Source organism: Sus scrofa, chromosome 6, assembly GCF_054392235.1.
Source record: "Sus scrofa isolate SSC_HxYL_T2T_F1_AM1 chromosome 6, Sscrofa_HxYL_maternal_Yorkshire_Landrace_v2.0, whole genome shotgun sequence".
Classification (NCBI taxonomy): Eukaryota; Metazoa; Chordata; class Mammalia; order Artiodactyla; family Suidae; genus Sus; species Sus scrofa.
The window spans coordinates 110,115,001-110,139,147 of record NC_139388.1 but is presented as its reverse complement, the minus strand read 5'-3'; the positions used below and the strand labels follow the sequence as shown (position 1 = coordinate 110,139,147).

Genomic DNA, 24,147 nt, shown 5'->3' with positions numbered 1-24,147 from the left:
AGCTGCCAGCCTTGAATGAAGATGGGGGAAAATGTAAATGCTGACCACCTGCAGCAGGCCCCCCTCACATCAAAACCACAGGGTTTTGTTTGTTTTCAGATTTCACCAACACGTGGAAATTGTCCCAGGCCACCGAAAGGCGCGGTCGATCCCAAAACTTTCCAAACAGAGCGTCTTTTTATTTCCTTCTGGACCCAAGGTTCTTTCGACTTTTAAAAGGGGATAAATGCGATGACTTTCTGGCCGGCTCTAAGCCACCTTCTGGCGCGAGGGGCGGGGCCCCACGGTTCGGGGCGGAGGCCGACATCACCTAACGGCACGGGAAGAGGCGGAGTCTCCGGCGCTTTGGCGGGAAAAGAGGCGTCGGGAAAAGTCCTTTCTCCTTGCCTGCAGCGGTCGGGTACCTACAGCCGCGCCAGCACCCACGCCATGCCTGCTGCCGGCTCCGAACTGCCTCGCCCGCCATCGCCGCCTCCCGCTCAGGAGCAGGGCGCCGAGCCGCGGCCGCAGCACCACGGGGAGCTGCAGTACCTGGGGCAGATCGAGCACATCCTCCGTTGCGGCTTCCGGAAGGACGACCGCACGGGCACCGGCACGCTGTCGGTGTTCGGCATGCAGGCGCGCTACAGCCTGAGAGGTGACGCGGGCTGGCGGCGGGCAGCCGGGGAGCGCGCCCGGTGCCCGCGGTGCTGCGGTGGGGGCGGGGAGCGGGCGGGAGAGGCTAGGCCCCCCCACGCTTAGTCCTAACCTAACTCGGTGAGGAGGGGAAGCGGCCTTGGCCCCCGAAACTGAAGCTTGGATCGGAGAAGTGGTTTGCGTAGGGTCTCACGCCCTGGAGGGATAGAGTTGGGAGGTAAAACTTGGTCCGCTGGCTCTTAATCACCCTGTTAAGCTGTCTCCCCGCGGTGGCCACTACCCTGCAGTTCTTGCCCCAGACTAGAGAGTGGGAGAGGACCTGCCCGGGCTTGACCCAGGCCTGGGCTGCAGGGCCCCTCCTCTTCCCTCCGCCGCTCCGCTTTGCAAGTTTTTAAAAATTGGAACGAAGATGACATGGGCGGGGCCGCGGCGGGAGAACTGGGAGGTGGGGGCGGGAACTTGTGGCTCCAGACAGTTTTCCCACCTGATCCTTCTTAAACCTTGAAACTGGAACGTGAGAGTCCTAGTGGTATTCTTGTTCGTCTTTAGCTTTGAACAGGGTGGCTTCCAGGAAGGAGTGTGTCTTGGGGTTGTTAGGGTCAGGCTTTCAGGGCACCAGGGGGCAGGATGGGGGTCGGCACCGGACGTCTGTCGGTGAGACAGGTGTGGAGGGTGGTTTTGAGTGGGGGAACCCTCTTAATTGAAGCAGATTCACTCCGGTCAGGAGAGAAAACTCTGCACCGCACACCCATTCTGCAGACTGGAAAATACAGGGCTGCAGTGGTCACTCTGGCTTGCACAGCTAGAGAGGGGGTTATTCTGGGCACAGGGGCTCCACCTTCCTGCTGGCTCCAGTTCAGTGGCCTCCTGTGAGCCACAGACCTTGTTTTTACTCAAGCCTCTCTGCTTAGACCTTGGGCAAGTTGCTTAACCTCTCTGATCTTCAACTTCCTCGTCTGTTCAAAATGGAGGAAATAATCCTCAAAATGGAGGGGAATAGGTGCTCGAAGAAGCTATCCTTGTCACATGAATATTACCTGTACAGCTGATAATGTGGACTGAATAGATACTGAATTTAGAGATGAGCTTTTACATTTGTCTCTATTGGATGATGCAAACTTAATGTATTACGTCCTGGTGCCTGTAAAATTGAGATCATAATGGAGCCTCAAGGAGGGTTTTTTTGAGGATTGAATAGGATCATGCATATCAAGTGTTTAAACAGGTAACTTTTTATTTTTTTTTATTTTTTAAAAATGTTTTTTTTGGAGTTCCCATCATGGCTCAGTGGTTAACGAATCCAACTAGGAACCATGAGGTTTCGGGTTCCATCCCTGGCCTCGCTCAGTGGGTTAAGGATCCGGCATTGCCGTGAGCTGTGGTGTAGGTCGCTTTCGCGCCTCGGATCCCGAGTTGCTGTGGCTCTGGTGTAGACCGGCAGCTACAGCTCCGATTAGACCCCTAGCCTGGGAACCTCCATGTGCCATGGGAGCAGCCCTAGAAAAGATAAAAAGACAAAAAGAAAAAAAAAAATCCGTTAACCCACTGAGAGAGGCCAGGGGTTGAACCTGAAACCTCATGGTTCCTAGTCGGATTCGTTAACTACTGAGCCATGATGGGAGCTCCTGTTTTTGTTTTTTTGTTTTTTATTTTATTTTTTCTTTTTAGGGCTGCACCGCGGCATATGGAGATTCCCAGGCTAGGGGTGGAATCAGAGCCACAGCTGCTGGCCTACACCGCAGTAATAGCAATGCCAGATCCTTAACCCACAGATCGAGGTCAGGAATCAAACTCGGCAACCTCACGGTTTGGTAATTGTTTTTAGTACACTTTAAAAAAAAAATTGAGGTTAGTTTTCCTTGCAAATACTTAATGATTTAGTTGGCTGAGGCAATAGCCATTACCCCCTGGTGGCGAGCAAGTTTTCCCTGGTAGGGTAGCCAGAGAATAGGAGCCTTCAGGCTTTGTCCTGGGGCACATTTGTGGGTTGTCTTCACACCTCTACAGAGGGTCCGCATTACTGGGTGGTGGGTGGTAGCTCTTTCCCTATCCACATGGGCATCCCTGCCCCCCCCCCACCCCATATCTCTGTGGAATTCCTGGGTCTCGTGGTCTCAGTCTGAATTGTGTCACTGACTTGAGGCTGCAGCCTGGGAGCTCCACGCTGATTCAGGGGCGCCCACAGGGCAGAAGTTATAATTTTCCAGCTGCTCTGTGGTTACCCCAGGGCCTTAGGTCCTGGGGCAGTTGGCTTCCACAGAGAAAGGTGGCTGGCATGTTTTGTTTCCCCATCTTGAAATTATGTGGCAATCTGTTTTCCAGATCAGTTTCCTCTGCTGACAACCAAACGTGTTTTCTGGAAGGGTGTTTTGGAGGAGTTGCTGTGGTTTATCAAGGTAAAGAAGTTGCTGCTGTTGGAAATCAGTAGTCTGTTCTCAGTATAGCACCGGTGAGATTGTTTTAGAAGTCACACCATATCACTCCTGGCTTAAAGCCCTTACTGGCTCCCATCTCACTCAGTAGAAGACAAGGCCCTTATCATCCTGTCTCAGCTCTGGCCTCAGCCAGAGTCCTGCTTACTCTGCTTCTCCCACCCTGGCCTCTTTGCTAGTCTTTGAGCAAACTGGGACATTGCCACCTGGTGCTCGGGCACCCTCGGAGCTCCATGGACCTCACCCCACTATGTAGCATGACTCACTCCCTCATCTTGAAGCTTCTGCTCAGTGAGTGAGCTTTCCCTACCTCTCCATCTAAGACTGATCACCCCACATACCCTGTCCTCCCACCCCTTCTTTGTTTCCTCTGTATGTATGGTATATATAACTAAATTGTATTATAAGCTCCATGAGGGCAGAGCCTTTATTTCTCTTGTCCACTGTTGCATCCCCTAGAACTCAGCCTGCTGCACAGTAGGCACTCAACATGGATTGATCACTGAATATGGACCCCAGCTATGTTCTCATGTTGGTGTGAAAGCTAGAAGGGTCTCTTGAGTAACAAGCTACAGCGCTGTGATGACAGGCAGCAGCCACACCTGAGCTTCCTCTCGCTACATCTCCTGGTTCAAACTAGTAATATCCTGGCCAGCACTGGCCAGAGGCTGCCTGAGGAGATGGGCTCTGTTGTGGGCCAGGCTAGAGGTCAGGGGCACTTCTGTGGCTTGTATAGTTTTGGGCCAAAGCAGTCTCAAGACCTCTTAACACACTTTAGAAAAGGTTGGTTTATTTATTTATTTTTGCCTTTTTAGGGCCGCACCCACGGCATATGAAGGTTCCCAGGCTAGGGGTTGAATTGAAACTGTAGCCACTGGCCTACACCATGGCTACAGCAACACAGGATCCAAGCCACGTCTGCAACCTGCATCATAGCTCACGGCAATGCCAGGATCCTTAACCCACTGAGCGATCAAACCTGCGTCCTCATGGATATTAGTCAGATTCACTTCCGCTGAGCCATGACAGGAACTCCTAGAAAAGGTTTAAACTTGGATCCAATTTAATCTTCCTCAGTTCTATATTCTTGGGGCATTTTCTTCTCTGTTGGCCTGTCTCATCTGACAATGAATCTTAACATCCAAATATATTATCACAAATCTTGGAAGAGGACATTTATAAACCAGCTAGAGCCCAGTCTGGATGGATGGGAAGGGGAAACTTCTGAAGCAACATGTGAAAGATAGAGAAATGAGTTGTTGGAAGTGGAAAAAAAAAAAAGGTGGTACAAACTCAATAACAGAAAGTGAGGAATTAAGATGCCCAGAAATAAAATGCATTCACTTTTTTTATTTTTAAGCTTGAGTGCAGGATTCTAATAAATCCTTACCAGGAACATATCAGTCCTGCCTCCGATGTAGTCACTCCATGGGTGACTCAAAAAATACAGGAGTCAGAATGTATCTACACTTCAGCTGGGATCTTTGGGCAAGGTGGAAATAGGTCATATTATCTACTTCTTACTCCTTGTGATATGTATGGGGATTACTACTGCTGTGCTCTTTTTTAGATGCAGACATTGAGGCTAGAGGGGGCAGAGAGCTGGTCAGAAGAGAAGGGAGGAGAGGGCAGGCATGGAGCCCAGGTGTATGTATCCTCGTAGCCTTGCTTATAGCCATTACAGCACATCATACCCAGAGGGCAGTGGGCTCTGTACTTGATCTGGATGCACTATCAGGATACAGGTTAGGAAAGCACGGGCCAAATCTAATGAGATGAAAGACATAAAAGAAAGCTTGTACTCGGCACCCCCAAAATCTCTCCAAAAACCCAAGTATGGATAGGGGGCAAGCATAACTTGATAGTGGCACTTGTAAGATATATGAATGATATGTTTGCCAGAAAAGCAGATACTGATTAGGCCAATAGGTGGAAGTATCCTATACACCAGGCCTACGATACAAGCAGATTGCATGTGAGGCATTAGACTCATTCTGGGGTATCACATTTAGACACAGAACTGTTAGATGAGATGGGAATAGTTAAAAGGATTGGAGAGAGTGATCCAAAGAAGGGATCAGACTGAGCTGGGGCCCCCAGAAAGTTCAGGCTGGGACCAGCCTGCTTGACGGTGCCTGTCTTCCATCAGCACAGGCTTGCAGGCTCTTGGGGGATCGACTCCCAATGGCACAGAAGTCACCAGATGCCTGTTACCTCTCGTCTCTTCCAGGGATCCACAAACGCTAAGGAACTGTCCTCCAAGGGAGTGAAAATCTGGGATGCCAATGGGTCCCGAGACTTCTTGGACAGCCTGGGATTCTCCTCCAGAGAAGAAGGGGATTTAGGCCCTGTTTATGGCTTTCAGTGGAGGCATTTTGGAGCTGAATACAAAGATATGAATTCAGGTGAGGCGAGAGTGCGGTCCTGGATTTCCTGAGTACCTGTCAGGGCCTGAGTTTGCTATATTGTTACACGTGAAGTCTGGGGGATAGGAAGCAGTGTCACTCTGACCTTGTGAGGAGCTGGGATCACACACTTGGCGGTCAGCACTTGCTGGGTCTCAGCACCTTCCGTACCTTGTTTCATAAGCAGGTAGTGACATGGTTGGTAGTTGGTCGTTGTGTTGGGGAGTGAGAGTCCCAGAGATTGCCTCGTGGCCACCTTGTGATCTCCCTTTTCAAGACTGAGCCACCCAGCACACTATTTGGTGCTGAGTGACAGCACCAGTTTTGGGTCACCCTCTCCTCCCCACCTGGCTGGGATGGAGGAAGATGAAACATCTCACTCCTGGATGTCCTCCCTCTGTTACTTGATGTCACCACTTGCTGAGTGTCACAGAGCCCAGCCCAGGTCCTTTGACTCTTCCTGGCCCCCTGTCCTTAAGTCAGGAGTTGTAAAAGCAAATGCCTGCCTCAGGGGGTGTGAGTGTGTGTATGCATGAATGCATGCACACAGGAAATAACAGTTTGCTGGCTTGGCAGTGACCTGGAGGGCATACCCCATCTAAATGGGACAGTCATTTAGCTTTAGCCACCTGGAGGGATCTGGGCCTGACATTGTCAAATTCTTCATTAATAACCTAAAACCTAAAGTTGACAACTTCAGTAAGTTAAATCCTGTGCGGACCTGGTCTAGGCAAATTCACAGAGACTGAGAGTGGAAGGTGGTTGCCAGGTGCTTGGGGGAGGGGTGGGGAGTTGTTGTTTAAGAAGATCTAAAATGGATAGTGATGATGGTTGCACAAAATTGGGAATGTACTTAATGCACACTTTGAAATAGTTAAAACGAATGTAATATTATATAAATTTTGGCACACACCAAAAAAAGCTGTGTGGGCCAAACTATTTCTGCAGGTCAATGGTCCAGTGGTCAGTCTATCCTAGGACATCCCTCAGATGTGAGGCTATACCCCTGGCTTAATTGTGCCTTAAATCCTGCCTAGTGTTCAATTATTTATTCTAGCTTGAAGGGCCGAATGAAGTTAGGCTTTAAAGTTATATGAATGCTTAGCTGTTGGATTTCAGTATACGAATTTGTCTCTTTGTTGTAATTTTCACCCTGAAATAGTTATGGATTCACAGGAAATTGCAAAAACAAAAAACAAAAAAACCTTGTAACCTCTCACATAAATTAACATTGGTAAAACCTACAATGCTTATTAGATTTCTCCAGTTTTACATGCGATCGTTTGTATGTGCACAGTTTTAGCACATGTAGATTTAAGTGATCACCACCACAATCAAGATACAGAACTGTTCCATCACAGTTCATCTTTTTTGTCTTTTTAGGGCTGCACCCACAGAGGTTCCCAGGCTAGGGATCGAATTGGAGCTGTAGCCACCGGCCTACACCACAGCCACACCAGATCCAAGCCACATCTGTGACCTGCACCACAGCTCACGGCAACGCCGGATCCTTAACTCACTGAGCGAGACCAGGGATTGAACCTGCATCCTCATAGTGATCCTTAGTGATGTTGAAAATCTGTATGTCTTCTTTGGAGAATTGCCTGTTTAGATCTTGTGCCCTTTTTTTGATGAGGTTTGGTTTTTTGGTATTGAGCTGCAGTAGGTATTTATATATTTTGAAAATTAATCCCTTGTCAGTCACTTCATTTGCAGATATTTTCTCCCATTCTCGAGCTGTCTTTTCGTTTCGTTTAGAGTTTCCTTTGCTGTGCAAAAGCTTTTAAGTTTAATCAGGTCCCATTTGTTTATCTTTGTTTTTATTGTCATTACTCTTAAGAGGGAGATCTGAGAAGATATTACTGAGGTTTATGTTGGAGAGTGTTTGACCTATGTTTTCCTCTAAGAGTTTTATAGTATCCAGTCTTATATTTAATTTTTTTAATCCTTTTTGAGTTTATTTTAATGCATGGCGTTAGGGGGTGTTCTAATGTGATTCTTTTCTATGTAGCTGGCTAGTTTTCCCAGCATCACTTATTGAAGGGACTGTCTTTGTCCATTTTATATCCATGCCTCCTTTGTCATAGATTAGTTGACTGTAGGTGTGTGGGTTTAAATCTACGCTTTCTATCCTGTTCTACTGATCTATATTTCTGTTTTTGTGCCAGTACTATACTTTTTGATGATTTAGCTTTGTAGTGTAGTCAGAAGTCAGGGAGCCTGGTTTCCTCCAGCTTGATTTTTCTTTCTCAGGATTTCTTTGGCTATTCTGAGTTTTTCATGCTTCCAAACAAACGTTAAAATATTTTGTTCTAGTTCTGTGAAAAATGCAGCTGGTAATTTCATAGAGATTCCATTGAATCTGTAGATTGCCTTGGGTAGTATAGTCATTTTAACAATATTCGTTCTTCCAATCCAAGAGCATGGTGTATCTTTCCATCTGTGTCATCTTTGATTTCGTTCATTACCATCTTAGAGTTCTCAGAAACCAGGTCTTTGTCTCTTAGGTAGGTTTATTCCTAAGGGTTTTTTTGTGGTTTTGTTTTCTTTGATGCAATGGTAAATGGGACTGTTAGCCAAATTTCTCTTTCTGATCTTTCATTTTAGTATATACAAGTGCAATTGATTTCTGTGTATTAATTTTGTATCCTGCAACTTTACCAAATTTATTGATGAGCTCTAACATTTTTCTGGTAGTATCTTTAGAATTTTCTAGGTAAAATATCATGTCATTTGTAAACAGTGATAGTTTTACTTCTTCCTTTCCAATTTGGATTCCTTTTATTTTTCTTTTCTGATAACCATGGCTAGGACTTCCAAAACTATGTTAAATAGTAGTGGTGAGAGCAGACATCCTTTTCTTGTTCCTGATCTTAGTGGGAATTCTTTCAGCTTTTCACCATTGAGAATGATGTTAGTTGTGGGTCTGTCATAATAAGGCCTTTATTATGTTGAGGTAGGTTCCCTCTATGCCCGCTTTCTGAAGGGAATTTATCAGAAATTGGTGTTGGTATTTGTCAGAAGCTTTTTTTTGGCATCTCTTGAGAGGATCATATGGTTTTTATTTTTTAGTTTGTTAATGTGGTGTATCACACTGATTGATTTGCAGATATTGAAAAAAATCCTTGCATCCCTGGATAAATCCCACTTGATCATGGTATATGATCCTTTTAGTGTATTACTGGATTTGATTTGCTGTATTTTGTTGAGGATTTTTGCATCTATGTTCATCAGTAAAATTGGCCTGTAATTTTCTTTTTTTTGTTGTTGTATCTTTGGTTTTGGTATTAGGGTGATGGTGGCCTCAGAATGAGTTTGGGGAGTTCCCATGGTGGCTCAGTGCTGACTAGGAACCATGACATTGCAGGTTCCATCCCTGGCCTCGCTCAGTGGGTTAAGGATCTGGTGTTGTGGTGAGCTATGGTGTAGGTCACAGATGTGGCTCAGATCTGATGTTGCCGTGGCTGTGGCATAGGTCAGCAGCTATAGCTCTGACTGGGCCCCTAGCCTGGGAACCTCCATGTGCCGTGAGTGTGCCTCCCCCCCCCAAAAAAAAGAAAATGAGTTTGGAAGTATTCCTTCCTCTGTAATTTTTTTGGAATAGTTTCAGAAGGATAGGTTGTTGACTTTTTTCTAAATGTTCCATAGAATTTGCCTGTGAAGCCACCTGGTCCTGGACTTTTGTTTGTTGGAAGTTTTTTAATCACAGTTTCAATTTCAGTACTTGTGATTGGTCTTTTCATCTTTTCTATTTCTTCTTAGTTTAATCTTGGAAGATTATGCTTTTCTAAGAATTTGTCCATTTCTTATAAGTTATCCATTTTATCGGCATATAGTTAGTTGCTTGTAGTAGTCTTTTATGATCCTTTGTATTTCTGGGACGTCCATTATACCTTCTTCTTTTTCACTTCTAATTTTATTGATTTGAGTCCTCTTTTTTTTCTTGAGTCTGGCTAAGAGTTTATCAATTTTGTTGATCTTTTCAAAGAACCAGCCTTTTTTTTTTTTTTTTTTTTTTGCTTTTAAGGGCTGTACCCATGATGTATGGAAGTTCCCAAGCTAGGAGTCAAATCAGAGCTGCAGATGCTGGCCAATGCCACAGCCACAGCAGCACAAGATCTGAGCTGCATTTGCGACCTACACCACGGCTCTCACAGCAAGGCCGCATCCTTAACCCGCAGAGAGAGGACAGGGATCAAACCCTCATCCTCATGGATACTAGTCAGGTTTGTTACCATTGAACCATGATGTAAGTTCCAGAACCAGCTTTGAGTTTCATTGATCATTTCTGTGGTTTTCTTTGTTTCTATTTCATTTATTTCTGCTCTAATCTTTACAATTTCTTTCCTTCTGCTAACTTTGTGTTTTGTCTGTTCTTTCTCTCGTTGCTTTAGGTGTAAAGTTAGGTTGTTTATTTGAGCTTTCTCTTGTTTCCTGAGGTGGGCTTGCATTGCTATAAACTTTCCTCCTAGAACTGCTTTTGCTGCATCCCATAGGTCTTGGATTGTTGTGTCTTCGTTGTCATTTGCTTCTAGGTATTTTTTAATTTCCTCTTTGATTTCTTTATTGATCCGTTGGTAGTTTATTAGCATGTTTTTTTAGTCTCCACATGTTTGTGTTTTTGCTTTTTTAGGGCCACACCAGCAGCATATGGAAATTGCCAGGCTAGGGGTCAATCAAAGCTGCCCACCACAGCAACGCTGGATCCGAGTCGTGTCTGTAACCTACACTGTAGCTCACAGCAAAGCCAGAGCCTTAACCCACTGAGTGAGGCTAGGGATTGAACATACAACCTCATGGATACTAATCAAGTTCATTACCACTGAACCACAATAGAAACTTGTTTGTGTTTTTTGTAGTTTTTTTCTTATTGTTGATTTCTAGTCATAGTGTTGTGGTTGGAAAAGATGCTTGATGTGGTTTCAATTTTCTTAAATTTACTGAGGTTTGATTTGTGGCCCAGAATGTGATCTATCCCAGAGAATGTTCCATGTGCACTTGAGAAGAATGTGTATTCTGCTGCTTTTGGATGGAATATTCTATAAATATGTATTAAGTCCATCTGGTCTAATGCATCATTTAAGGCCTGTGTTTCCTTGTTGATTTTCTGTCTGGGTGATCTGTCCATTGCTGTAAGTGGGATGTTAAAGTCCCCCAATATTACTGTGTTGTCAATTTCTCCTTTTAAGGCTGTTAGCAATTGCCTTTTATATTGAGGTGACCCTGTGTTTGTGCATATATATTTACAGTTGTTACATCTTCTTGGGTTGATCCTTTGATCATTATGTAATGTCCTTCTTTGTCTCTTACAACATTCTATAATATAATAAAAGGTCTATTTCTTACAGTATAAGGTCTAATTTGTCTGATATGAGTATTGCTACTCCAGATTGCTTCTGATTTCCATTTGCATGGAATATTTTCTTCCATCCTCTCACTTTCAGTTTATATGTGTATCTAGAACTGAAGTGGGTATCCTGAAGACCACATATATATGGGTCTTGTTTTTGTATCCATTCAGCCAGTCTGTGTCTTTTGGTTGGGGCATTTAGTCCATTTACATTTAAGGTAATTCTTGATAATGGATGCTCATACTGCCATTTTGTTAATTGTTGGATTTGTTTTTGTTGGTCTTTTTTCTTCCTTTCTTGTTCTCCTGTGGTTTGATGACCATCTTTAATGTTGTGTTTGGGTTTTTTTCTTATTTGTATCTATTGTAGATTTTTGGTTTGCAGTTAGCATGAAGTTTTGATATAGGAATACACACACACACACACACATACACACACACACACACACACACACACGATTGTTTTAAGTTGCTGATCTCTAAATTGCAAATGCCTCTCCAGTATCCTGCATTTGTACTCTCCTCACGATTTCTGGTTTTGGTGGCATATTTGTGTGTGGATGATTTCCCACCTTTACCATATGTATGCCTTTGCTGGTGAGGCTTGTCATTTATAATTTTTTTGTTTCTAGTTGTGGCCCTTTCTTTTCCATCTAGAGAAGTTCCTTTAGTATTCGTCATAAAGCTGGTTTAGTGGTGCTGAATTCTCTTAGCTTTTGCTCATCTGTAAAGCTTTTGATTTCTCCTTCAAATCTGTATGAGAGCCTTGCTTGGTAAAGTAATCTTGGTTGGAGGTTTTTTCCTTTCATCACTTTAAGTATATCTTGCCACTCCCTTCTGGCCTGCAGAGTTTCTTCTGAAAACTCAGCCAATAACCTTATTGGGGTTGCCTTGTATGTTATTTGTTTCTTTTCCCTAGCTGCTTTCAGTGTTTTCTCTTTGTCTTTAATTTTGGTCAGTCTGATTAATATGCATCTCAGGATGTTCCTCTTTGGGTTTATTTTATATGGTATTCTTTGTGCTTCCTGGATTTAAGTGATTCCTTTCCCATGTTAGGAAAATCTTGCTATTATCTCTTTAAATATTTTCTCTGGCCCTTTGTCTCTTCTCCCCTGGCACCTCTATAATACGGATGTTGGTGCATTTAATGTTGTCCCAGAGTTCTCTTAGACTGTCTTCATTTCTTCTCTTTTCCACATCAGTGATTTCCACCAGTCTGTCCTCCATCTTGCTTATTCGTTCTTCTGCCTCCTATATTCTCCTGTTGGTTCCTTCTAGTGAATTTTTATTTCAGTTACTATTTTGCATCTCTGCTTGCTTAATCTTTAAATCTTCTATTTCTTCAATGTTTCTCGTAATTTATCAGTCTTTGCCTCCAGTTTATTTCCAAAATCTTGAATCATTTTTACTATCATTAGTCTAAAATCTTGGGAATTGCTTAGCCAGATCACTTAGCTGTTTTTCTGGCATTTTTTATCTTTTCCTTTATCTGGGTCATAATTCTCTGCCTTTTCATTTTGTGTAGATTTTTTTGGTTTGGTCTCCTTATTATAGGCAATAAATAGTGTAGCCTATCTTGCTTCTGATGTCTGCCCCCTTGTGGCTGAAGTTGGTACAGGGGCTTGCTGCAGGCTTCCAGATGGGAGGGACAGGTGCCTGCCTGCTGGTAGGTGGAGGTGATTCCTAACCCTCTGGTGGGTGGGGCTTTGTCTCTGGGTGTGATTAGAGGCAGCTGTGTGCCTGGAGGGTCTTTAGGCAGCCTGTTTGCTATGGGTGGGGCTGTGGTCTCACCCAGTTTGTTGTTTTGCCTGGGGCTTCTCAGCCCTGATGGGTGGTAGGGCCAGATTTTTCCAAATGGCCACCTCTAGAGGAGTTCACGCTGATGATTATTCCTGAGACCTTTGCCTCTAATGTCCTTCCCCCACAATGAGCCATAGTCACCCCCTGTTTTCCCAGAAGATCCTCCAAGATCTGCAGTTAGTTCCAACCCAGATTCTTATGGAGTCTCTGCTTTGCCCTGGGACCCAGTGCACATGTAAGCCTCTGTGTGTCTTTCAAAAGTGCAGTCTCTTTGTCCCCCAGTCCTGTGGAGCTCCTGTGCACAAGCCCTCCTCGCCCTCAATGCCAAATGCTCCAGGGGCTCCTCCTCCCAATGCCAGACATCCTGACATGGGGCTTGGAACTCTAATACTCCTGTGGGTGAGTGTTTCTAGTCTGGGGGTTGCCCACCCAGCAGGTATAGGATTGCTTCTATCACATAGGCACCCCTCCTACTGTCTTGATGTGGCTTGTCTTTTGGCACAGCCTATCTTTTTTGGTAGTTTCCAGTCAGTTTTGTTGATGGTTGTTCAGCAGTTGGTTGTAATTTTGTTTTCATGAGAGAAGGTGAGCTGCGGTCCTTCTACTCTGCCATTTACTTAATCTCATCTCCCAGTTCATCTTTTTAAAAATCTTTGATGTTATGGTTTTGGAACTGTGGTTGGGACAGGACTTTTTTTCTCCAACAAGCAGAAGTTTAACCAGAGGGGATAAGTTGAAGTCCAGAGACCAGAAATGGGAGAAAGGTACAAGGTGGCATAGGATAGTAAGGGTGGTGTCTAGAGGACAGAAGCGAGTTGTCCTCTGTTAGCTGGACTGTGCATGTGAAGGGTACATCCCACTGAAGATGCAGCACTGTGCCAGCAGCAAAGTACAAGAGTAGTTGATGATGTAGGCACTTAAGTCCGTGGGGACCACTGGAAGAAAGTTTGTCAAGGATGAAGGTTAGCGAAGGAGAAGAGGGATAATGGACAGCTTGGCCACGTATTTAAAGGACTCCTAAGTAGATTAAAAAAATGGACTTTGTTATGGCTCCAGAGGGCAGACCTAGGGGCCCAGACTCAACATAACCTAATGAAGTCTGAGAAATTTGTATTATTTCCTGGGTATCGTGTAACCATGGGCAGCGGGGGGCTGTGGGAGGACAGAGTGATCTGCAACCTCTGAGGCCATCTCATGGGAAGCTGTTGTTACCATGTGTGGTGTTCTCTTTTCTTGCCAATTCTGCAGATTATTCAGGGCAAGGAGTAGACCAACTGCAAAAAGTGATCGACACAATCAAAACCAACCCTGACGACAGAAGAATCATCCTGTGTGCTTGGAATCCGAAAGGTTGAGAGCCATCCTCCCTTGTCCTAACTATGCCTCGTGCATATGGGAGGTGGCCCTGGGAACTGACCCCCTGCTGCATGGCTTCTGGGGTGACACTGGGCAAGTCACACAAGGTCCCATTTTCACCTTTAGAGGTGGGGTTGGGCCCAGATAAAGTTAATTTGTGCATTTATGGGCTTTAAATTGCCTATAAAAACATACGTGCAAATTTAACACTTTAAATCAGGGCAGATGAAACTTCAGATCACCTCGACCTCACTGTTTTGGACATTTTAAACAATTGCATTGTAAAAAAAAAACAAAACTAAACTAAACTAAACTCTCCTAAGGTGTACTAAGTACCCAGAATGGAATGTTTGCATTTAGGATAGAGATTTTGAATACAGGAGGCTGTGTCTGAGATATCAATATCCTGTGGCCCCTGCAGGTAAATTCATTGCTCCTGTACTTAAAGTTTGGTGCCTCAAAGGTAGCACAAGTAATTTATTCGGCTCGAATGAGAGAGCATTGCTCCATCTATCACCACACATCCACCAAAGTCTCACGCTGATGGACAGGTCTCCATTGGCCTTATGCCATCCCTGAGTCACTGGCCCTGTGGCTCTTTCTCACCCTCTCCCCTTAGGAGTTGACTTCTATTTAATTTGGCCTAGGGCTGTGTTCTTTAAAAACCACCCCCTCCTGACTTTCCTCTGTGCTGGCTCCTCAGATCTCCCTCTCATGGCCCTCCCCCCATGCCATGCCCTTTGCCAGTTCTACGTGGTAAATGGGGAGCTGTCCTGCCAGTTGTACCAGCGGTCGGGAGACATGGGACTGGGTGTGCCCTTCAACATCGCCAGCTACGCCCTGCTCACCTACATGATCGCACACATCACAGGCCTGAAGGTGGGCTGCTGTGGGGAGGAACGGCCGTCTCCAGCTATAAGCACTGAGCTCCTAGATCCTGTAGTGTAGAAGAACTCATTGCAGAGAATTCTGTTTCTGATGGGTTGTTTGTTTTTGTCTTTTTAGGGCTGCACCTGGGGCATATGGAGGTTCCCAGGCTAGGGGTCAAATTGGACCTGTAGCCACTGACCTCCACCACAGCCACAGCAAAGCAAGATCCAAGCCGAGTCTGTGACCTCCACCACAGCTAATGGCAACGCTGGATCCTTAACCCACTGATCAAGGCCAGGGATCGAACCTGCTAGTCAGATTCCTTTCCACTGAGCCACAACAGGAACTCCTCTGATGATTATTTAAACACGATATATGTAAATGAGGAATGACCTGGGTCACTCTGTAATTACCTTGGAGCTTTCTGTCCTCATGCTCTGTATAAACTAATGCGATTGTATAGGTTGTTTGTTATAAATTTTATGAGTCAACTTCTCAAAAGTGACGATGGTTAGATTCCTTTTGAAAAGCTTTGGGATGTCTGCATATTCTATATCATGAGTTTTTTACATGATATGTTTTAAAGGAATTCAAACTAAAGCACTGACTGTTTTGCTTTTTCCTTTGGAGTTTAGCCAGGTGACTTCGTACACACGTTGGGAGATGCCCACATTTACCTGAATCACATTGAGCCGCTGAAAATACAGGTAAGAAATGCATGTGTCACGCTTTAGAATTCGATACCTTCTCTTGATAAGAGCTCAGCGTGGGAAACATTCCTCGTGTAAGGCATTCTCACTGGCACTGACAGAGACACGAGGACCTGCATCCACTGCTGGCCTTCAGTTTTCAGACAGCGGTGGGCAGGGACGGGGCACCCACCTCAGCAGCCATGGACCTTAACATGACAGGTGCTGTGAGGTACTCAGTACAGAACCAGAGAGGAAGGACCACCTTTGGACCAGAAGGTTTGGGACCTTCCCAGAGCTGGCTTTTTTTTTTTTTTTTTTTTTTTTTTTTTTTTTGGTCTTTTTGCCATTTTCTTGGGCCACTCTCGTGGCATAAGGAGGTTCCCAGGCTAGGGGTCTAATCAGAGCTATAGCTGCCGGCCTTCACCCCAGCCATAGCAACTCGGGATCCGAGCCGCATCTGCAACCTACACCCACAGCTCATGGCAACGCCGGATCCTTAACCCACTGAGCAAGGCCAGGGATCGAACTGAAACCTCATGGTTCCTAGTCGGATTCGTTAACCACTGAGCCATGACGGGAACTCCCAGAGTTGGCATTTTAACTTGTATTTTTACTTGGAAGAGCATTTAAATGAAAATGTTTTCACTTAATTTTATGGTGAGGACTTAGGTCTGAACTCTCAAAAGTCTGTGTTTGTTTCTATAAATTACAGCAGCCATCAAAGGATGATTTGAAATGGCAATAAAAATACGGGTTTCTGTGCTTAATGAAACTTAAGAAAAAGCAATTCAAACCTAAAACCTCTTAGCTCCTTCCATATTAGATCTGAATTTGGAAGAGTCTTTGAGGGAGCTTGGCTGCCTTTATTAGGAGGTGACTCCTGGGCTCATCCAGATACTTCTGGCAGCCTGTTTAGTCTGCTCCAGTCGTGCTGCACGGGATACTGTGAGGTGGTGACCTATGGCCAGGTCCTCATTGCCCCTGTCTCTTCATTCAGGAATCCTAGTCAGCATCCCTTTCTGTTAGTTATCAACACGTGTCATCTTGTCATGTCCTTTCTGCCAGGGACAGTTGGGATCATGGAACTCAAGTAACCATCCTGTAACTATTTTCATTAAAGTAAGAGACTATGTCCCTCCCGTCCTCAGTAAGTTTACCAAGAACGGTCGATTATAAGAGCCTGGTGATCCACCAAGGCTCTTGAGACCAGTGATCCCACTGAATACCCTTTACTGTCCACGTGGGCAAGAGGACTGGTCAGCAGTGCTGACTAGCCAGGGACACAATACCTGCAGTATTAATTCCACCCCTGCAGAATAACTTTTTTTTTTCCTTAGGGCTGCACCCTTGGCATATGGAGGTTCCCAGGCGAGGGGTCCAATCAGAGCCACAGCTGCCGGCCTACACCACAGCCACAGCAACACCAGATCCGAGCCACATCTGTGACTTAGACCAGAGCTCATGGCAACGCCAAATCCTTAACCCACTGAGCGAGGCCAGGGATCGAACCCACAACCTCATGGTTCCTAGTCGGAGTTTCCACTGGGCCATGATGGGAACTCCCAGAATCACACTTTGTTGGTAAAATACTGTATTTGTTTCATGAAGGGCCACAGGGAGCCAAATTAAAGCAGGTTGTATGGATCTGGCAAAATAATGGCCTTTAATGTTGGTTTTAGCTTCAGCGGGAACCAAGGCCTTTCCCGAAACTCAAAATCCTTCGAAAAGTTGAGAAAATCGATGACTTCAAGGCTGAAGACTTTCAGATCGAAGGTTACAATCCTCATCCGACTATTAAAATGGAAATGGCTGTTTAGAGTGCTTTTAAAGGAGTTGTTTGAAGGATATTTACGCCCAGGTAAAAGTTCATTTTGCTCTAAAGGAGGAAGGAACTGGGTCAAAAACCTGTTGGTGATCTATCAGTTATTATTCATTAACTTTTAAGGGTGTTGCCCCTGGCAACTAGAACTGTGCTGGTTCTCTTAGTAAATATAAGGCCTCTAGTTTGGTTAAACTGAGAATGTGTGATAGTGTCCAGATTGCAAATGAAGACAGGAGACAGAATTTATATACTCTGAAGAAAAATATGTATATGCTTCTCAATACCATACTCAAACGTCCCAATTCAAACTTCATATTTTTATAAAGATGTTTTATAATTTCAGGAATTATGTTTCTATAAAGATGTTTTATAATTTCAAGAATTATATCTAACTACTCTCCCAAATTTAAGCAAACTCAGATAACACCATCCATTAGGATAATGCCTGGTGTGGTTATGAACATTTCAAACTATATTTGTTTTATATCTTGCTATAATAAATGTTCTGTATTCATCTGTTTTTGTTTTTTTAATTCCATGTTGCCATTTATCTGCTTAGTTCCTGCCTAAAATAGATTTAACTGAACCCTCCTAAATAAACACATGCGCTGTGTTCTTGTTTGGATGCTGCTTAGATGGGTAGGGTATATGCTAATTTATGACAACTGTTTTTTGTTGTTGTTTTTTTTAAAGAATTATTCCAACATGCTGCTTATTTTCAAAGTACAGTTTAATGTCTAGGTACCAGCACTTGATAGAAATTTTAAGATAGTGTCTGCCTGGACTTTGAGTTGGATCTATTTTTGCTTAAGGATTATGTAGGAGAATATGTGTTGATTTGCTAAAAGAATAAAGAAATGACAACTAAGCTGATGCCTGAGGTTGGTATGACTTTCAGCCGAACTTGTTTTGATTGGTAGGATGATTTTTTTTTTTCCTCCCTATTTTTGTAAAACCATACCCAAGAAATTTTAAGCCTTTTCACGTAAAGCAAAACGCTTTAAAATTTAAAATTTTAAAATTTAAAACTTTAAATTTAAAAATTTTAAATTTTAAAGCAAAATGCTTAATTCCCTTGAGCAGCCAGGAGCTCCTTCCAGACTTCTCCATCTGGGTACTGGTGTTGCCGTACAGATTCCTCCTTCATTTCTGTTGAATAACCAGCATCCTAGCAAAGACCAAAGATAGTCATGCGAATAAGCACCTACAACAAAAGTCATTTATTTTACGCATTCTGCTGCTCCCAGAAATGCTTTTCAATCTAGATCAGAGGCAACTGAATTAATATTTTAAAAATAGGGTTTCGGATTGTTAGAAATGGGGGAGGGGGACACTTTATTGTCTCCGCCTCAGGATTAACCAATGATACTTCCTTTGACAGTTCAACCTCTGTTGGTGAAAATGAGCCCCGAGCTCTTGAACAGGAAGATAAGTAGCCCTGGTAACACAGCTGCAGTTAAAACCTTTGAGTTCACTAACTTGCTAGGTGCTGCCAGTTTTGTTGGGAGTTTTTTGGGCATGGGGGGCAAGGAGTACATATTGTTTGATCCAGTTGGTGAGGTAGCCTGGCATTTAGAGAAGCCTTGTCAGGGCAGTTTCACCCCCAAATCAGGCCTGACTAATGAGCCGTTTATTTCCAGATGTGGAAAACAGACTCAAAGGAGACAAAGCTCTGAGCCCCAGGAACTAGCTCACAAGGAGGACGGCCAGGCTCACCTTAGGAGGCATGTAGCAAGCCTTCCTGATCACCACAGGGTACTTGAAGTGCTCGTGCAGGTGGTCAACATACTCACACATCCTAGGAGGGAGGAACGGGGGTGGGGCAACAGTCAGATAGTCGTGTGCTAACTGTTAAGGCAAAGGGGTGAGCACCACAAGTAAGGTGGACTCGCCCAAGGCCTGGCCGATGCTGTGTTTCTATGCAAATCCTGTAACCTGTGGCCCTCGGGTTCTCATCTGTAAAACAGTGTGGGGGCTTGGATGCAATGAACCGTGATTCTCTTTGGACTAAAGGCTTTTGACCCAGAAGGCATCAAATTCAGACTCCATTAAGTATCTGGGATTATTTGGGTGCCTTTAGCCAAAAGTTAAGATGAATAAAGTTACCACATGAAAGCTTTCTGCCAACTACACGAATGGTTTAGAAGAGCACAGGTTTTAGGATCAGACTAACCTGCTCAGATCTGGTGTCTGCCGTTGGCTAGTTTTGTGGCCTGACCAAGGCACCTAACTCTACTGCCTCATTTCAGCCATCAGGGAATGAACAGCTGCGGCAGTCAGGCTGTGTGCACAGAGCTGGGGAAAGGAACTGGCGAGAGAGGGCCTCGTGGTTTCAGAGGCTGACACCAGGGTGTCAACGACAGAATGTGCTGTGTGTATTCTGATGAAGAACTGCCCTTTGGCTGAGGACAGGGAGCCTTGAAGAAATGAGCAGGGGAACTGAACTCGATGTCCCACTTTCCCACACGTCTTTATGCTTTCACTGTACACTCCGAGGGATCTTACTGCAGTACCACATTCAGTTCCAGGAGGAAGGGAAAGCCTAAGAAGGCTGTGTGTCTGCGGGCGGCTGGAAGCAGACTGTCCTAATGTGAAGGTCTCCTGGAGCATATTCAGAAATAAAATAGAACTAAAAGGCCGAGGTCATGGAGATCCCAGTGTGGGAAGAGATTGAACAGAAGTAGAGAAGATGACATTTGATGAAAGTCAGAAAAGGAGTTGGTTCTGGTTTTCATTTGGTTGCAAACTGCCTGCCTGCACCCACTTAATGTACCTAAAAAACAGGAGCTTGGCTACCAGGGACCCACCTTCTGAAAGGAAAAGGACTCAATTCAGACTGCTCAGTGGTGGGTCTCCATTGTTACTGCCCCACGTGGCAAAGGGGAAGCAAAACTGCCTTTGCAATACTGGATGAGCAATAGTACTGGTGTTAATGCCACATTACTGACCTGTCTTTGAGGCTTGCAGAGACTGATATGAAGTCAAATATGATCAGGTGTTGCACCAGTTCACAGAGGCCAACTCCACCAGCATGTGGGCACACAGGAACTGAAAATGACACATTTCTGTTAGCACTAAGTAGGGCAGAGAGGGAGTGGGAAAGAACCTGTAGCTTATTACCTGCAGGGAATTAACAGAAATGAAATTCAAGGATGAAAATCATCAAAGATCCCCTGATTAAGCCTAAACGAGAGTTAGAAAAAAAGGCAAAATGGCAAACTCCAGAGGGAATCAGGGTATGTGATGGGCGAGGAAATGGGTGTCTGAGCCTCAGCTCCTCGATGCCCTTACCTCCAAACTTTTTGGCCATCAGCAACACGGAGAGGTTCTCGTTGACACTCCCCAGCCTGCAGCTGTCGATCTGAAGAAACTGCAGGGCTTTCGCCTGTAGGAGTTGCTTAAATATCACTCTGTTGTGGCACTGGAAATAGAGTTAAAATGAAACCAACAGAGGAGTCAGCCTTGGCTTTCAGGATCTGTAAACCTGACCCTGTGCCAGTTCCACCACTCGTCAGTGGCCTCGAGGAAGCCTGGACTGGACTCATTCCTTGTTCTCACGTGGCACAAGGCCAGCCTGAGAGGCCAGGTGGGGACCTTCCACTCAGTTAACAAATCTGCTGGTGGAACCACGTGTCACATTAAAGTCACACCGCTCACCGTGTATCAGGACATAACTGCCATGGTGACTGGTAAGTGGGAATGAGCATCAGGATGAAATCTAGGGACGGCGATGAGCAGGTGGCACAGGCGACAAAACAGAAGCGCTGCTCCTTTTGCTAGGGGAACTGAGAATCTGTTCCTTCGCGTGGCTCTGCTCTTGGGCTGTCTGCTGCAGGTTTTGGCAGGCGCTGTGCTTCGTTTATAAGCACAGAAAGGGGATGTGCTCCTGTTTACTCGATTTGGAAGCTGGCTTCCTTAAAACATCATGGTACCTTTACACCCTGCCACCTTAAACTGCTGTCCTGTAAATTTCAGTGAGACACTATGAAAAATGTAAATGACCTTAGTCATAGCAATTGTAGAAAACATACAAATGTTTGACTACATCTTACTCCAGACCAGACTCTGAAGTGTTGTAAAATGACCTGATTTCGAAGCTTAAGAATGTCTCCCAGATCAAAATGACACAGGTGAAATAGCCCAACGTATGCCCGTGTTCTCATGCGGTGGCCAGTGTGTGCCAACCCCAAAGAGACGTCACTTGCCTGTTCTCCCGTGGCTACGCCAATTCCCAGCGGGGCCAGTGCCTGTAAGACAGAAGGCAAGCTGAAGTTATTTTCCTGAGTTTGTGAACTGAGACTCCCAACGTTTAAAAATATTTAGAGCTGAAAAAGGAAGTAGTCAAGGCTCTGTGAGCATGAGGGGGAGGTGTTAAAGAAGAAGAAGCTCTGCTTGTTCTCCTGCCGTCCTCGGTCCCCTCCGGGCTGGGGCTGCAGGTTCTCCTCTGCGGCCTCCTGGCTCCCACTCCACTCCGGGCCCCTTCGAATGTGAATGGCTTTCACCTTCCTCCTCCTCCTCTCCGGGGCGACCACTCCGCAGCAGCCCACGGGTCCAGCCTCTGGCTAACTCCTTCCTAGAGGTTGTCTCTCCCTTTATTTCCTTGTACCCCTGATGACCCCCTTGGGTGGTTATTCTAACTTCTCTCCTTCAAGCTCAGGGGGTGCCTTAGATCCTAGGAGTTCAGCTCAGAGGTTCCTCAGCTGTGGAGGTGTGGAGTCTTCTCTGTAACAGCGCTGCTACTCCCTGCCCTCCCACCTGCCCCCTTCCCTGCCCCACCCCCACCCCGGGCTCTGAGCCATGACCCTGCGCCCCACCAGGCTGCAGTGCCACTCACTCCCCTTGCCTTAGCTGATGACACTAACAGCTAACACTTCCCAAGCTCTTCTTAAGCACCTGTCCAGCGCCGTGCAAGACTCCAGCTGAAACACTTCATCACCACCCACTGGGCCTGTAACTAACTGTCCGTGGATCACAAGGCCAGAAAGGGAAGAGCCGACGCTTGAACTCTGGGCTGACTCCAGAGCCAGTGGAGGCATCTGAATCACTAGGTGGGGCACCTGCCTTGCAGAGACCTCCTTAACTTAGGTGCCAGGTGCCCCTGATTCTGCCACCTGTCCTGCCTGTGGGCTGCGTGGACTGGATGAAGTATGGCCAGGACTTCTTGCCCACCGGGCAGGAGTCAGAACGGATGGTCACTGAGTGCCTTCTAGTGCTATCAGTTCATGCTTCCTGAACTGGGTTTTTTAATAGGCATTTGATCTATTCACTCTAGCATTTTGAAGATTGTGTACTTTGGGAGTTCCTGTCATGGCTCAGTGGTTATCGCACCCAACTAATATCCATGAGGACTTGAGTTCGATCCCTGGCCTCACTCAGGGGATTGAGGATCCAGGGTTGCTGTCAGCTGTGGTGTAGGTGGCAGACACAGCTTGGATCCCTAGTTGCTGTGGCTGTGGTGTAGGCCAGTGGCTACAGCTCCAATTCAACCCCTAGCCTGGGAACTTCCATATGCCGCAGGCACAGCCCTAAAAAGACCAAAAAAAAAAAAAAAAGTTTGTGTGCTTCTAGCACTATTTGAATGGTTACCAGATGTTATTTCCTCCTTTCCAATACTTCAGGATCTGCTCTACTCTAGCCACCCTCTCCTTCCATCTCCCCCCTCTCCCTTCCCAGATTCCTGGGAAAACCTCCAGGCTCCTCTCCCTGCCCCGTGTCCTTTTGCCACTCCTCACCTGTTTACCCTCTCCATCCATCCCACATGTTGCTACCAGTCAGCCACCTTTAGTTCATGTTCTCACTCAAGAACCTGCAGTGGCTCACTGTGTTTGCATCTTCTGAACAGGTGGACTCCAGAGCCCCTGCCTGTGCCTGCTGTCTCTCCAACTTCCCCCTCATCTGTCCCCTTCCTTAGATGCCTCCTGAGAGGATGGCTGCCTCCATGCAAACCGTACCTCAGTGGGTTCACGCCCAGAAAGCTTCTGAGGGGACCCTGGGCAGGCAGAGGTTCTGGTCCCGAGGCTGCCCCACAGGAGCCCAAGACAAAAAGTCTGGTTTCCCCACCCACCCAGATTCTCAGCTGTGGTCCCACACTTGCACCCCTGCCCTGAATTCCACCTGCCTGTGTTTCAATGTCTTAGCTTTTCCTCGGCTAGACTGTAAAGTGTCAAGTTCCCTAAACACAGGCTCTTGTAGAGCATCCAATCTAAGAAGACCACATGTTGATTGACTGTGAGAAACGTCTGGAGCCAGAAGGTAACGCTCTGCTGTCAGACGGATGTGCCAGGCGCTCTTGGTCTGATGCCATCACATCAGACCCACAGCCTTCCTGCCCTAACCTCTCACTCACCCAGTAGCCTTTGGTTTAACACGGCTACTCATGGAGTTGCTCTGAGGAGACAAAAATCCAGTGCTCCCAGGAGTTCTCACTATGGCTCAGCGGGTTAAGAACCTGACCAGGATCCATGAGGAGATGGGTTTGATCCCTGGCCTCACTCACTGGGTTAAAGATCTGGCGTTGCCATGAACTGTGGGTCGCAGATGCAGCTCGGATCCGGCGTTGCTGTGGCTGTGGTATAGGCCAGCGGCTGCAGCTCCCATTGAACCCCTAGCCCAGGAACCTCCATATGCTGCAGGTGCAGCCACAAAAAGACAAAAATCTAGTGCTCCCAGAAGCTGTACTTACACGTGACCCACCTGACATACCGGCTTTATAGATCACTGCTGTGAGCCTGGCTAATGGGAGCCTCTCCCTGAGAGATAGGATGTTTCTCAGATATTCTGATGT

At 45.8% G+C, this 24,147-nt stretch overlaps 2 protein-coding genes across 9 annotated transcripts in view; one reads left to right on the top strand and one right to left on the bottom strand.

Annotated features, from left to right (window-relative positions):
- The first annotated feature begins 331 nt into the window (after positions 1-331).
- Positions 332-18,231, top strand: TYMS (thymidylate synthetase). Of its 4 annotated transcripts, none has more exon segments than NM_001243579.1 (7): positions 332-637; positions 2,959-3,032; positions 5,299-5,473; positions 13,872-13,973; positions 14,683-14,858; positions 15,485-15,556; positions 17,221-17,879. In NM_001243579.1, coding segments are annotated over 7 exon segments (945 nt in total). In that variant the 5' UTR covers positions 332-429; the 3' UTR covers positions 17,359-17,879.
- ENOSF1 (enolase superfamily member 1) overlaps positions 18,076-24,147 on the bottom strand; it is a 29,268-nt gene continuing 23,196 nt past the window's right edge. For 3 of the 5 annotated variants that reach the window (XR_014804946.1, XM_084958461.1, XM_021093423.2), the window contains 5 exons: positions 21,569-21,610; positions 20,655-20,784; positions 20,312-20,411; positions 19,080-19,161; positions 18,076-18,531 (listed from right to left, as the gene is read on the bottom strand). Coding sequence is in view for 3 of the 5 variants with exons in the window: in XM_084958461.1 (XP_084814587.1) it covers positions 18,430-18,531; positions 19,080-19,161; positions 20,312-20,411; positions 20,655-20,784; positions 21,569-21,610 (456 nt within the window). In the remaining 2 variants the exon portion in view is untranslated. 5 annotated transcript variants of the gene reach the window in all.

Excerpts from the sequence above, each read along its gene's own strand:
- TYMS (XM_084958463.1), top strand. Across the intron at positions 13,974-14,682 it reads GTGTGCTTGGAATCCGAAAG|ATCTCCCTCTCATGGCCCTC; the intron begins GTTGAGAGCCAT and ends CTGGCTCCTCAG. Across the intron at positions 15,557-17,220 it reads TTGAGCCGCTGAAAATACAG|CTTCAGCGGGAACCAAGGCC; the intron begins GTAAGAAATGCA and ends TGTTGGTTTTAG.